We start from the raw sequence: 13,841 nt of genomic DNA, 5'->3' as shown, positions 1-13,841 counted from the left end.
CTAACCCCTCCTCTCGTCTCCTCCACCCCCCCCCACTCCAGCACTACAAGGCGTTTGATTATTCTTTATGATTCTCTAGAGGTTTACTGAAGGATGCCAAATCATGGAGAAGCAGTGAGACACAGACCACAAATGATCTATCAGAGGGCAGGGGAAACCTTAGCACTTAAAGCAGATGAAAAAAAGTAACACTGCTTCATGCAATACTAAAGGAATCTAATCAGTCACGAAGTCTGTGTATATAATGACCATCAATAAATCCTTTCAACAGAATCAACAAACTCTTTAAAGCAATTATACATTGTAGGAACCTCACTCCTGAACCACCCTCAAACATTCAAAAGAAACACCTTTAACAACTTCTTCAAAGAGAATATCAACAAAATAAGTCACAATGTTGACAAATTAGAAGCTCAAGCTATCTCCACAGTCTGCTGTCTTGCAGCAAATCTAACCGCCTCTATCCGCTTTTCATGAAGGACTTCTCTAATTCAAATTCAGTAGGCGCCAAATGATTAAAAGATGACATTTCAGAATCAGCAATGAGGGCCACCTATGGCAAAACCATCAAATTCCTTCTCAGTGTCAATGTGTCGTTCAGCCAAATCACCTTCCCTGAAGATCAGACAAATGCCGCCACTTTAGAAGAAACCCATCTTGGACCTCACAAGCTTTCAGACTACTGACCATTTAAATTTTTTGTGTAAGATGATTCAGAAGGCAGTCATTTCTCAATCTCATGAAAATATCAAGGAGAATACACAACTTTATGGCTACTAATATGGATCCCATGCATTGAGACACCACCATCAAAGTGGTGAGGGACACTCTCTTGATCACCTGAAACCCCACCTCCTCATCTTGTTCTATCTCTCTATGGACTTCAACAGTTTGAACATCAAATGCAATCACAGCCTGTCATTGAGGATGGGCTTTTATGGCATCAACCCACAGTGCTTTAGACTTTCAAGCTAGTTCAAAACAGCCCTTCCAAACAAGCCCATCCCAGTGACATACGTACCCCCAAGCTTTCATCATGTTTCATGTAATCTTCGATTTGTACATGGAATCCCTTGGATTACTCTTGATCATTGAAGGCTTCATCAGCCACAAGGATGCTGGTGACACCCAGCTCTGTCTAAAGTTCACATCTGGAAAGTCCAACCCTCTCCTGAAAGACTGCTGTATTACAAGCCATGACTGGATGTCAAAGACTTACTAAAGCAGAAAAGGGGAAACCCCTGTAGACTGAATGTCTGCACATCATTCGCAACAGACAATGGTAGAAAAGTGCAATATTTGCTCTTGTGGAGTGACTCTAGCCAGCCTACTCCTCAACAGCGTTCAATTCCACATTGACTCCAAACCCTGCTTTAGAATTCATGCAGTGTAAAGTATTCAAGCAACCTCACATCAATTCATTAGGTTAAAGAAGCTGAAAGATATGATTGCTAAAACACAGATCAGAAAAGCCAATCAAGCTATGTTCTTGTTGCACCTTGACTGGCATAGCACCCTTCCCACCACTGTCCCCGATTCCCCCTCCCTTACCAACTGAAGAGCATCCTGCATGCTAATATCCATTTAAACAAGGGACCAAGAACATTTGAGAGAATCGTGCCCACCCTTGGACAGTTCAGCTGCCTGCCCACATAACCTTTAGATTTATTTACACAAATAATAAATCAAATAAAGTTTTAAATACAGTAATTCCGTCTTAAGTCCCAACGTGACAATCAAGATTACATTGTCTGTGCAGCAGACTCGTTGCTGAGCTCCATACTTGAAAATGGAGAAAGTAAATTAGGATACTGTGTTCCTTCTCTTGCTGATGCAGGTCTAAAACTAGTGTCTGAAACTGCTTCTCCATCCAGATCTTGTGAGCTCCTTCTCTTCTTTACTTCTGCATGGATTTATTGACCCACATCCTCAAGCAACGCATGACCCTTGTATGCTTTTTAAATGAGGGGGCCATTCTTTTGGAAGACCCACACTGCTTTTCACAGACATTTATATTCCCTTATCTTCACCACCTATCCTCTCATCCATGCACAGCTAGATAGTACTCTGTTACTTTGCAGCTACTTTTCAATTTATGAATTAAGACTTGGCATCCCAAGCAACATCCAAACCCTTTGTGTTGTGTGCTGTTCTTATAGTCGCCTCCAGATTTAAAAACACATTGGTCACAGTATCTCCATGACAAATAGCCCCAAACCCTTCATAGGGTCATTTGGAAGTAAGGTATGTGGAGAACCTCAAATAAATGGTCGGAGCAGAGTACATTTGGATAGACCTAGCTGTAATAGTCTTGAGTGAAAACGTGATTATTCTACTTATGTATACACTGTGTGATTCTTCATAGACACATTTCACTCAAAGCATTGTGTGTGCAACTTGGAAATAATTGTTTATTTTTGGAAAACAAATGGCGAGTAATAACCTGCAAATGTCACATCTTTAATTTCTGTACTTATCCAAGTAGTTGGTTGGCGTTCTGTAAGTATAGCTTCTGCCGCCTTCATGCCTCGTTAACCTGCATATGGAGGAAACATTTTCTTCCGCTATTCTTTTTATTGTCAGTCCAAAAAATGTGTTGGCATCATCCTTACATCATTTGTTATGGCTAATGAATGCCTTCAGGGTTCTTAGTTGACTGAAATTCTGTTTTCTTTTTCATTTATTATAGAAGAATATGAAGAAGCTTTGAAGGTACTGAAGTCTTTTGTATTTCCAGCAATACATTGTATTTTTTAAAATGTAATCTGTTTTCTAGCTCAAAATATTGTTCTGCTTTCACTTCTACCGAACACAAAAGCAATACATTGTATTTTTTAAAATGTAATCTGTTTTCTAGCACAAAATATTTTTCTGCTTTCACTTCTACCAAACACATAAGAACACATAAGCAACAGTCTATAGAGGGAGGAACTGAGTAGTTTTATTTCTTTGAACCTTGTGTTCAAAGCACATAAGCTAAGTGTAAAGCCAATTTTCGAGAGGTTCTTGCAAATAGAGCTATGAGATGGGGTTAGTATTTGAACTGAACAGCAGTTTACTGAACATGTGAAAGGGTCAAGCATAATGGAGGTTGGGATTTGGTATAATCTAATGCTTAACATTTCCACTTAAGGGTACTCTAAAACATGATTCCATTCTGAGAGAATCTGTGTTCTGCGCCTCAGACACAAATACATTTTTGTCAGTGATGAGACCATCATAAAGGAGAGCAATAGGGACTTCAAAAATAACAGTAACATTAAACACACTTGGTTTTGAGGAAAGGGTTGCAGGAAAGTTCCCCCTTTTGACATGGTCACCCCCATATGTTGGCTGGTATCTGATGCAATTTGACAGAAGTGCACTGGGTTCCTGCTATCCAGGTCCCCAGTGCCAGATCTCTCTTTCTAAAACTGTAAAAGTGTTTCCTCAATTGGCAATACCGTTAGCACCCCTTTTAAGTCCCTAGTAAATGGTACCCTTGGTACCTAGGGCAAGGAGGCTAAAGAGGGTCTCTGAGGGCCTCAACAGTTATTGTGCCACCCTACGTGACCCTCAGCACCAACATGCAGGCTACCATGCAGGCTGCATGCCATGGTGCAAAGAAAAAATTAAAACACAACATCACACACCTCTGTGTGCCATGCCTGCAAACACTGCATGCAGTATCGGTAATCCACCCTTTCAGCCCTAAGACAGGGTGCACTATACTTCATGTGTGGACATATCTACTTGAACAGATATTATCTGGACACTAGTGTTTACGTGTTCCCCAGCTACATGACTGCTTCACTGAAACTAAAGATGTTCGGTATCAAACATCTCATATTAATAAACCCACACCAATTCCAGTGATGGATTTATTAATACTTGCAGCCAGATGACACCTTAGAGATGTACCATGAAAACCTACAGACTACTAGTGTACTGGCTAACTTTTGAAGAGCAGCCTGCCACCACAGACAGGTTTCTGACCCCCTGCAGCTGAGAGCCTGTGCTCATTGAGAGCAGAAACAAAGCCTGCTCTGTCCAGAGGTGTTGTCCACTCCTCCAAGCAGTATGATCAGCATATCCAGGCAGGAGCCTTCAAAAGCCTCTGCCACCTTTGATATGCTACCCAAGGCTTCCCAATACAGGGGAAATCACACCCGGGGTTCATTTGGCACCATAACATTAGGGAAAATTAGCTACTTAGGATGTATGTACCCCTCTCAGACTAGTACCACCCCTTAGGTCGACTACCTGATGTGGATACGACTTTCAGAATTCCACTATCTTGATTTTGTTGGAATTAGTTTCTCTGGGTCAGGGTTATGCCCATTTCCCACCGGAAGTGGTCATATAGAGGGCGTAGAAATCCCTAAAGATAAGTAGCCCATTGGCTACTACCTGCCACTCCCCTTAACACCACTACATTGAGTATTTAGGTGGAGGGTGCCCAGGCATCCCGGATTCGCCAGGACAGTCCTGGTTTTCACCAGCTGTCCCGCCAGATTTCGGGAAATTTGGCTCATGTCCCTGTTTCTAGAGGGAGTTGACTGAAAACTGTGAAAGGCTCTTTTTTAGTTGTTCTAAAGCTGTACTAGTTAGCACCTGTTATATGTAAGCAATTTAATTAACGGGTATGATGCTGGTTTTAAAAATTATATTTTATTTATTTTCTTAGTGCCTCTATTGTTTTCCTATGCTGATGAGAGCTGTCATGCTGCGCCGCTCCGTTGATATAAAATTATAGTCCTTCTTCTGTTTTTGCAAAATGTCCCGGTTTTCGGTGCTCAAGATCTGGTCACCCTATTTAGGTACGCTCAGCCTTAATAGAGGCGAGTCTGTGTGTTAGCCACAATCCAAAATGAGGACATCCTTTGTCCTTAAGAAGACCCCTCACTCACCAACCTAGTTGGTGACATGCTTCATCATCGGGGTCCCACCCGGACAGCCGAATGCCATCCAGGTGTGCTGCGACACCTGATTACAGTGGAGCGGGTTAGGTTGTATTATATGTGAAAAAGGAAGAACTACGTGTTATTAAAAATATCCGGAACTACCCACTTACGTAATTTATTCTGGGGTGTTGCGGATATAAATTAAAAGAGAGGGCACCTGTTGCCCAATTAGGAGGGCTATCGGTGAAAAAAACTAATGGTGGTGCAGGATAAAAGATATGGTCTACATGTTTCTACCTATGTGTCATATTTAACAGGTATTCGTCAGGACCTTGATAAGCTTACGGGACGGTATGCGCACGCTAAGGCGCACCCTATCCTCGTAAGGCACAGTTGGAGAAACAAAATGATTCTCCAGAATAAAAGTTTCTTCTTTAATTTCGGAAAAAACCTGTGGGAAAAAAAGGAGGGAAAAGGGTTGTGGATAACGAACAATAAACATATAAAGGTTGCCACAAACATAACACATACTAATTCAATGGTGATGTGCAGCAAACGTCATGCCCTTGAAGTGAATGGCAAGTGAGGCGAGTCCCTGTCAAGCCATATACCACGTGGAGGCACACCCACTGTATCAAAGGATACTCAAATCACTGAGTGTCAGTGCCGTAAGGGAAGAAGACACTAGACAAAAAACGGCGAAATGAATGCTGGGTGTTTGTATCTCAAAAACTGAGAAGAAGCGCAGTCGTCGTGCAAGTGAAGGCGACTGCGTGGGACTAAAATAACCACCTCGTGAATAAGGGGCTGGAATAGAGGGTTTAAAAGCTATAACTGGACCTAACACACCGACCACACATAATGCGACATTGTACGATAGTGGTAAGCATGCACGGTTATTGTGAATGAAGAAGCGGGATGGCCGTCTTACTAGGAGCTTTTTTGTTCAATGCTCCATGAGCCACTCCGTGTTCGGTTTTAATTCCCGTTACGATCTAGGTAGAAAAAGGCAAGGAGTTGGAAAGGTAATACCTTCGTGTTGCCAAATAAGATTTTACAAACGAGTACGAGTATACTCTTAACCGGAACAATCTTACTTGTACCAGGAGGATATGGCGCCGTTCACACCTAAACCGTCACCGCGAGTGCTCCGATGATTACTGGGCTACCGGTTCAGCGTGGTAGATCAGTGTGCCGGTTCCGGGTTGGGCGTGGTTAGGTGAATGAGGCGTGATTGGCGTGGGGCGTGTAAGCGGCTGAATAGCCAATAGCAAGAGTTGCTAAACAGCCAGGCTGAACTTAGCGTCATGTTAGACGGAGGTAGCCTTAAAGGGATATCGTTTATTTTGAAAGTGGTGGCTATTCGGACGTGAAGAGTTTACAGACCATGCACACAAAATTGGGAGATGGAATTTTCTCATCAGACACACTCAATTTGCAACCAGTGATTGATTGGGCATCAGCATTACATGCCAGTCATGAATGTAATCCCCTATTTGGCAAATGAGGGGAGGTACAGGATGTACCTACAAAAAAGTTAAAATTATTTAAAATTCAAAGTTGTTGCCCAAAAGATGCAGAAGAATGGTTACTCCAGGAGTGTTGCAGGTACATAGGAATTAGTTTTTTACTGAGTTCCAAGGAATATTATCGTTCAGGCCCCGTTTATGAGTGGCCAAACGGTAAATCCAACGTTGTTCTTTTTCAAAAAGGTTGGTTTCCTTCACAACTTGCTCAATGATGGTCCATTTGAAGTCGTTAGGGCCATGTCCCATAGAGAGAAAGTGTTCAGTGAGCTTTGTCATTGATTTTTTGCAGCGAATGGTACTGCGGTGTTCGCATATACGCTGCTTTACCTTCCTACAGGTCATGCCCACATATCTGAGATTACAAGGGCAGGAAATGAGGTACACCACCATCGTGCTGTTGCAATTGGTGTGGGATCTGATGGTCCAGGTCTTACCCTCCTCCAATTGTAATATCTTGGTATTCTCTGTTTGGGGGCAGACACTGCAGTTCCCGCATTTGTAGTGACCCAGGACCTTTGGTAGTCCCCAGGTATTGAGCACTGTGGGGGCCTCTTCGGTTATTCTTCTTGGTCTCGTGTTCACCAGACTGTCACGTATGCTCCTTGCTCTTTTGTAGGCAAATAACGGTTTTTCCCATTTCAGATTGCCACTGTTAATGATCCTCCAATGTTTATTGATGGATTTGGACATGAGGTTAGATGCGGAGCAGAAAGTTGTTACACATGTCAAAGGTGTGTCTGTTTTCTCTCTGGGAGTGTCTTCCAACAGGGTCTCTCTTGGCTGATTCCTCGCACGTTTCTGGCACTTATTCAGGATTCTGTCTGGATTGCCCCTAGCTCGGAGATTCTGGGTTAGGTCTCCTGATTGTTCACGGTAGTCATTGATATTGCTGCAATTTCTTCTAATCCTCAAATACTGACCATAGGGTAGGTTCTCCCTCAATGGTCTGGGATGGAAGCTCTCGAATCTTAGAAGGTTGTTCTTAGCCGTGGGTTTAAAATGGGTCTTCGTTTCCAGACGTCTCCCTTCCTTAGTGATTGTAAGATCAAGGAAGGTTAGGGTCCTGGGGTCTTGTGTGTATGTGAATCTCAGGTTGGTGTCCAGGGTATTGATCCACTTGAAGCAGTCCAGCAGCTTTTCTTCTGGACCTTGCCATATTATCAGGACATCGTCTATGTAGCGCCTCCAAAGCAGAATGTTTGAGTGAAAGGGATTCTGATCATTGAGGATGAATTGTTCCTCAAAATGGTACACGTAGAGACCTGCCACGCTGGGAGCAAATGTGCTTCCCATCGAGGTACCTCCAATTTGGAGGTACAGGGTACCCTCAAACTCGAAATAGTTTTTTTTAAGCGCCAATCGAGCACATTCAAGTATGAAGTTCCTAGGTGTTTTATAGGTCCAGGTTTCTTTGCCTAAAACTCCTTCCAGTACCTTCAGAGTGTCATCTTGAGGTATGCTAGTGTAAAGGCTCTCTATATCGAGACTGACAAGTATGGTATTGTCATCAATTGTCAGTTGATCCAACAGCTGGAGGACATTCTTGGTGTCCTTCAAGTATGTAGGAGTTTTTTGGACGAGAGGTCTTAAGAAGACGTCACAGAATTTTGATAGAGGTTCCAGGACGGATCCTATCCCTGAAACAATCGGTCTGCCGGGTGGGGGGTGCTTGTTCTTATGCATCTTGGGTAAAATGTAGAAATAAGGAATTTTTCCTTCATTGTTGCACAGAAATTCAGCCTCCTGTTTGGTGATAAAGCCTCTTTCTTCACCATGGTCAGTTAATGATTTGATTTCATTCTTCAATTCTTGGGTGGGGTCATAGTTGAGTTGTCGGTAATTCTGTACATCGCCCAGCAAGCGAAGACATTCAGTTCTATACATAGTGGTATCTAGTACAACAACACCTCCCCCTTTGTCCGCTGGTTTAATTGTGATGTTGTCACAGCGTTTCAACTCATCCAGAGCAAGCCTTTCTAATGTCGTCAGATTGGTGAAAGGTTCTTTTGGCACAACAGTTTCGATGTCATCCTGACGAATACCTGTTAAATATGACACATAGGTAGAAACATGTAGACCATATCTTTTATCCTGCACCACCATTAGTTTTTTTCACCGATAGCCCTTCTAATTGGGCAACAGGTGCCCTCTCTTTTAATTTATATCCGCAACACCCCAGAATAAATTACGTAAGTGGGTAGTTCCGGATATTTTTAATAACACGTAGTTCTTCCTTTTTCACATATAATACAACCTAACCCGCTCCACTGTAATCAGGTGTCGCAGCACACCTGGATGGCATTCGGCTGTCCGGGTGGGACCCCGATGATGAAGCATGTCACCAACTAGGTTGGTGAGTGAGGGGTCTTCTTAAGGACAAAGGATGTCCTCATTTTGGATTGTGGCTAACACACAGACTCGCCTCTATTAAGGCTGAGCATACCTTCCCAGGTGTAACTCCCTTTTTGTTGTTAATTGATATATCTAAGGGGACAGGGAGTCCCTCTCCTGCCTTACAGGCAAATACCCTTTCTCTCCCTATTGATTACCCAATATTGGCAGCGCACAGCTGTGAGAGTTTTCTTTTTAAACAATCCCCCCCCCTTTTTTCTGGACCATACATTCACCACCATTTTCTGACAATATGAGTGAATATCAAGGCCTCACTTTCTCTTCGGAAGAGATTGATGCAATTATGGGAGACCTCTCAACATTTGCAGACACCAATATCTCACAGAGTATCTCGCAAACCACTGAGTGGGAGAAACTTTCTGAGCTTAAGAAAAACAGGATAAGGACTATTCTGCATGGTACTATCCTAAAGGAATACGTGATCAACAAAATGGCTCCTAAAGGTTTATTAGTGACTAACGCCCCACGTATCTTTCTGGAAGACGCCACTTTCCGGAAAGATTGGGCCCTAATAGCCTGGCACTGCACACATGATTGGATCATGCTAATCTTGAAAACTGCGGTGCGTCTATCTGAAAAGATCCTGGTAGAAATCCAAGTCACTGAAGGAGTGATAAAGGCGTCTATAACTGGCTACAAAAAGAAATTAGAAGAACTCAACAAAGAGATTAACGAATATAAAGAAAATCTCACACAACAAAAAGTAACTAAGTTCCAGAAGGACTTGAAGAAATTCTCCTTCGTGAAAACCTATCCCTACTCCGACCCCGAGTATGTAGCACCAAATAAACCGGATGCAACACCAGCTTCACCAAGTAACAGCTCGGCGAGCAGTAATTCAAGTGCCTCCAGCACAGGAAGCTACAAACAACGAGGTAAAGGAAGAGGAAGACCAGTGCAACAAAACAACTGGCCACAGTTTAATCCTATGATGCAAGGATACCAACCTCCATTCCATCCCCCACCATACCCAATGTATGGTTGGCAACCACCCTTTCAACCCCAATCACCCCCACCTAACAACTACCAGCCTTTTTTATGGAGGGGCGGAAGAGGCAGGGGAAGAAACAGAGGGGGAGGACCACAGGTACACTGGGCACCAGAGGACCCAATCACGAACCACACCAGGAGCAAGAACCAACAAGCGGGACAGAGCAACACCTAGAACTAGTGACCAATCTGGCATCCCGACCTCTCTCAACCACTGAGACACTAGTCCTGAATAAAGGACTAGGTTTTGTCCCCACACAAAGGTTCGATAAATTTAACCTTCATTGTGAATTGGCCTGTTTTTTTAGGAAATTAAAACTTAAAGCCTTTTTTGAGAAAAATGGAGACAAAACTGACAACAATGAAAACCAAGATCGCGGTGACACAGGATTACGTCTGAAGTCGACATTCATGCCTCCGCCCCACATGACTCCAGTGGAAATCTCGGCCTTTGAACAAGCTGTGTTCAATGACATCGAAACTGTTGTGCCAAAAGAACCTTTCACCAATCTGACGAGATTAGAAAGGCTTGCTCTGGATGAGTTGAAACGCTGTGACAACATCACAATTAAACCAGCGGACAAAGGGGGAGGTGTTGTTGTACTAGATACCACTATGTATAGAACTGAATGTCTTCGCTTGCTGGGCGATGTACAGAATTACCGACAACTCAACTATGACCCCACCCAAGAATTGAAGAATGAAATCAAATCATTAACTGACCATGGTGAAGAAAGAGGCTTTATCACCAAACAGGAGGCTGAATTTCTGTGCAACAATGAAGGAAAAATTCCTTATTTCTACATTTTACCCAAGATGCATAAGAACAAGCACCCCCCACCCGGCAGACCGATTGTTTCAGGGATAGGATCCGTCCTGGAACCTCTATCAAAATTCTGTGACGTCTTCTTAAGACCTCTCGTCCAAAAAACTCCTACATACTTGAAGGACACCAAGAATGTCCTCCAGCTGTTGGATCAACTGACAATTGATGACAATACCATACTTGTCAGTCTAGATATAGAGAGCCTTTACACTAGCATACCTCAAGATGACACTCTGAAGGTACTGGAAGGAGTTTTAGGCAAAGAAACCTGGACCTATAAAACACCTAGGAACTTCATACTTGAATGTGCTCGATTGGCGCTTAAAAAAAACTATTTCGAGTTTGAGGGTACCCTGTACCTCCAAATTGGAGGTACCTCGATGGGAAGCACATTTGCTCCCAGCGTGGCAGGTCTCTACGTGTACCATTTTGAGGAACAATTCATCCTCAATGATCAGAATCCCTTTCACTCAAACATTCTGCTTTGGAGGCGCTACATAGACGATGTCCTGATAATATGGCAAGGTCCAGAAGAAAAGCTGCTGGACTGCTTCAAGGGGATCAATACCCTGGACACCAACCTGAGATTCACATACACACAAGACCCCAGGACCCTAACCTTCCTTGATCTTACAATCACTAAGGAAGGGAGACGTCTGGAAACGAAGACCCATTTTAAACCCACGGCTAAGAACAACCTTCTAAGATTCGAGAGCTTCCATCCCAGACCATTGAGGGAGAACCTACCCTATGGTCAGTATTTGAGGATTAGAAGAAATTGCAGCAATATCAATGACTACCGTGAACAATCAGGAGACCTAACCCAGAAACTCCGAGCTAGGGGCAATCCAGACAGAATCCTGAATAAGTGCCAGAAACGTGCGAGGAATCAGCCAAGAGAGACCCTGTTGGAAGACACTCCCAGAGAGAAAACACACACCTTTGACATGTGTAACAACTTTCTGCTCCGCATCTAACCTCATGTCCAAATCCATCAATAAACATTGGAGGATCATTAACAGTGGCAATCTGAAATGGGAAAAACCGTTATTTGCCTACAAAAGAGCAAGGAGCATACGTGACAGTCTGGTGAACACGAGACCAAGAAGAATAACCGAAGAGGCCCCCACAGTGCTCAATACCTGGGGACTACCAAAGGTCCTGGGTCACTACAAATGCGGGAACTGCAGTGTCTGCACCCAAACAGAGAATACCAAGATATTACAATTGGAGGAGGGTAAGACCTGGACCATCAGATCCCACACCAATTGCAACAGCACGATGGTGGTGTACCTCATTTCCTGCCCTTGTAATCTCAGATATGTGGGCATGACCTGTAGGAAGGTAAAGCAGCGTATATGCGAACACCGCAGTACCATTCGCTGCAAAAAATCAATGACAAAGCTCACTGAACACTTTCTCTCTATGGGACATGGCCCTAACGACTTCAAATGGACCATCATTGAGCAAGTTGTGAAGGAAACCAACCTTTTTGAAAAAGAACAACGTTGGATTTACCGTTTGGCCACTCATAAACGGGGCCTGAACGATAATATTCCTTGGAACTCAGTAAAAAACTAATTCCTATGTACCTGCAACACTCCTGGAGTAACCATTCTTCTGCATCTTTTGGGCAACAACTTTGAATTTTAAATAATTTTAACTTTTTTGTAGGTACATCCTGTACCTCCCCTCATTTGCCAAATAGGGGATTACATTCATGACTGGCATGTAATGCTGATGCCCAATCAATCACTGGTTGCAAATTGAGTGTGTCTGATGAGAAAATTCCATCTCCCAATTTTGTGTGCATGGTCTGTAAACTCTTCACGTCCGAATAGCCACAACTTTCAAAATAAACGATATCCCTTTAAGGCTACCTCCGTCTAACATGACGCTAAGTTCAGCCTGGCTGTTTAGCAACTCTTGCTATTGGCTATTCAGCCGCTTGCACGCCCCACGCCAATCATGCCTCATTCACCTAACCACGCCCAACCCGGAACCGGCACACTGATCTACCACGCTGAACCGGTAGCCCAGTAATCATCGGAGCACTCGCGGTGACGGATTAGGTGTGAACGGCGCCATATCCTCCTGGTACAAGTAAGATTGTTCCGGTTAAGAGTATACTCGTACTCGTTTGTAAAATCTTATTTGGCAACACGAAGGTATTACCTTTCCAACTCCTTGCCTTTTTCTACCTAGATCGTAACGGGAATTAAAACCGATCACGGAGTGGCTCATGGAGCATTGAACAAAAAAGCTCCTAGTAAGACGGCCATCCCGCTTCTTCATTCACAATAACCGTGCATGCTTACCACTATCGTACAATGTCGCATTATGTGTGGTCGGTGTGTTAGGTCCAGTTATAGCTTTTAAACCCTCTATTCCAGCCCCTTATTCACGAGGTGGTTATTTTAGTCCCACGCAGTCGCCTTCACTTGCACGACGACTGCGCTTCTTCTCAGTTTTTGAGATACAAACACCCAGCATTCATTTCGCCGTTTTTTGTCTAGTGTCTTCTTCCCTTACGGCACTGACACTCAGTGATTTGAGTATCCTTTGATACAGTGGGTGTGCCTCCACGTGGTATATGGCTTGACAGGGACTCGCCTCACTCGCCATTCACTTCAAGGGCATGACGTTTGCTGCACATCACCATTGAATTAGTATGTGTTATGTTTGTGGCAACCTTTATATGTTTATTGTTCGTTATCCACAACCCTTTTCCCTCCTTTTTTTCCCACAGGTTTTTTCCGAAATTAAAGAAGAAACTTTTATTCTGGAGAATCATTTTGTTTCTCCAACTGTGCCTTACGAGGATAGGGTGCGCCTTAGCGTGCGCATACCGTCCCGTAAGCTTATCAAGGTCCTGACGAATACCTGTTAAATATGACACATAGGTAGAAACATGTAGACCATATCTTTTATCCTGCACCACCATTAGTTTTTTTCACCGATAGCCCTCCTAATTGGGCAACAGGTGCCCTCTCTTTTAATTTATATCCGCAACACCCCAGAATAAATTGCGTAAGTGGGTAGTTCCGGATATTTTTAATAACACGTAGTTCTTCCTTTTTCACATATAATACAACCTAACCCGCTCCACTGTAATCAGGTGTCGCAGCACACCTGGATGGCATTCGGCTGTCCGGGTGGGACCCCGATGATGAAGCATGTCACCAACTAGGTTGGTGAGTG

General features: G+C 43.5%; 1 protein-coding gene across 10 annotated transcripts in view; it reads left to right on the top strand.

Moving 5' to 3' along the window:
• The window catches only part of NBR1 (NBR1 autophagy cargo receptor), a 657,239-nt gene that overhangs the window by 92,234 nt on the left and 551,164 nt on the right, over positions 1-13,841 (top strand). For all 10 annotated transcript variants that reach the window (XM_078645308.1, XM_078645311.1, XM_078645309.1 and 7 more), the window contains one exon: positions 2,690-2,712. In XM_078645308.1, coding sequence (XP_078501434.1) covers positions 2,690-2,712 — 23 coding nt within the window. The remainder of the gene's footprint in view (positions 1-2,689; positions 2,713-13,841) is intronic.

This window comes from Lissotriton helveticus, chromosome 5_1, assembly GCF_964261635.1.
Source record: "Lissotriton helveticus chromosome 5_1, aLisHel1.1, whole genome shotgun sequence".
Lineage (NCBI taxonomy): Eukaryota > Metazoa > Chordata > Amphibia > Caudata > Salamandridae > Lissotriton > Lissotriton helveticus.
The sequence above is the reverse complement of the archived record's forward strand: the minus strand, read 5'-3'. Positions and strand labels throughout refer to the sequence as shown.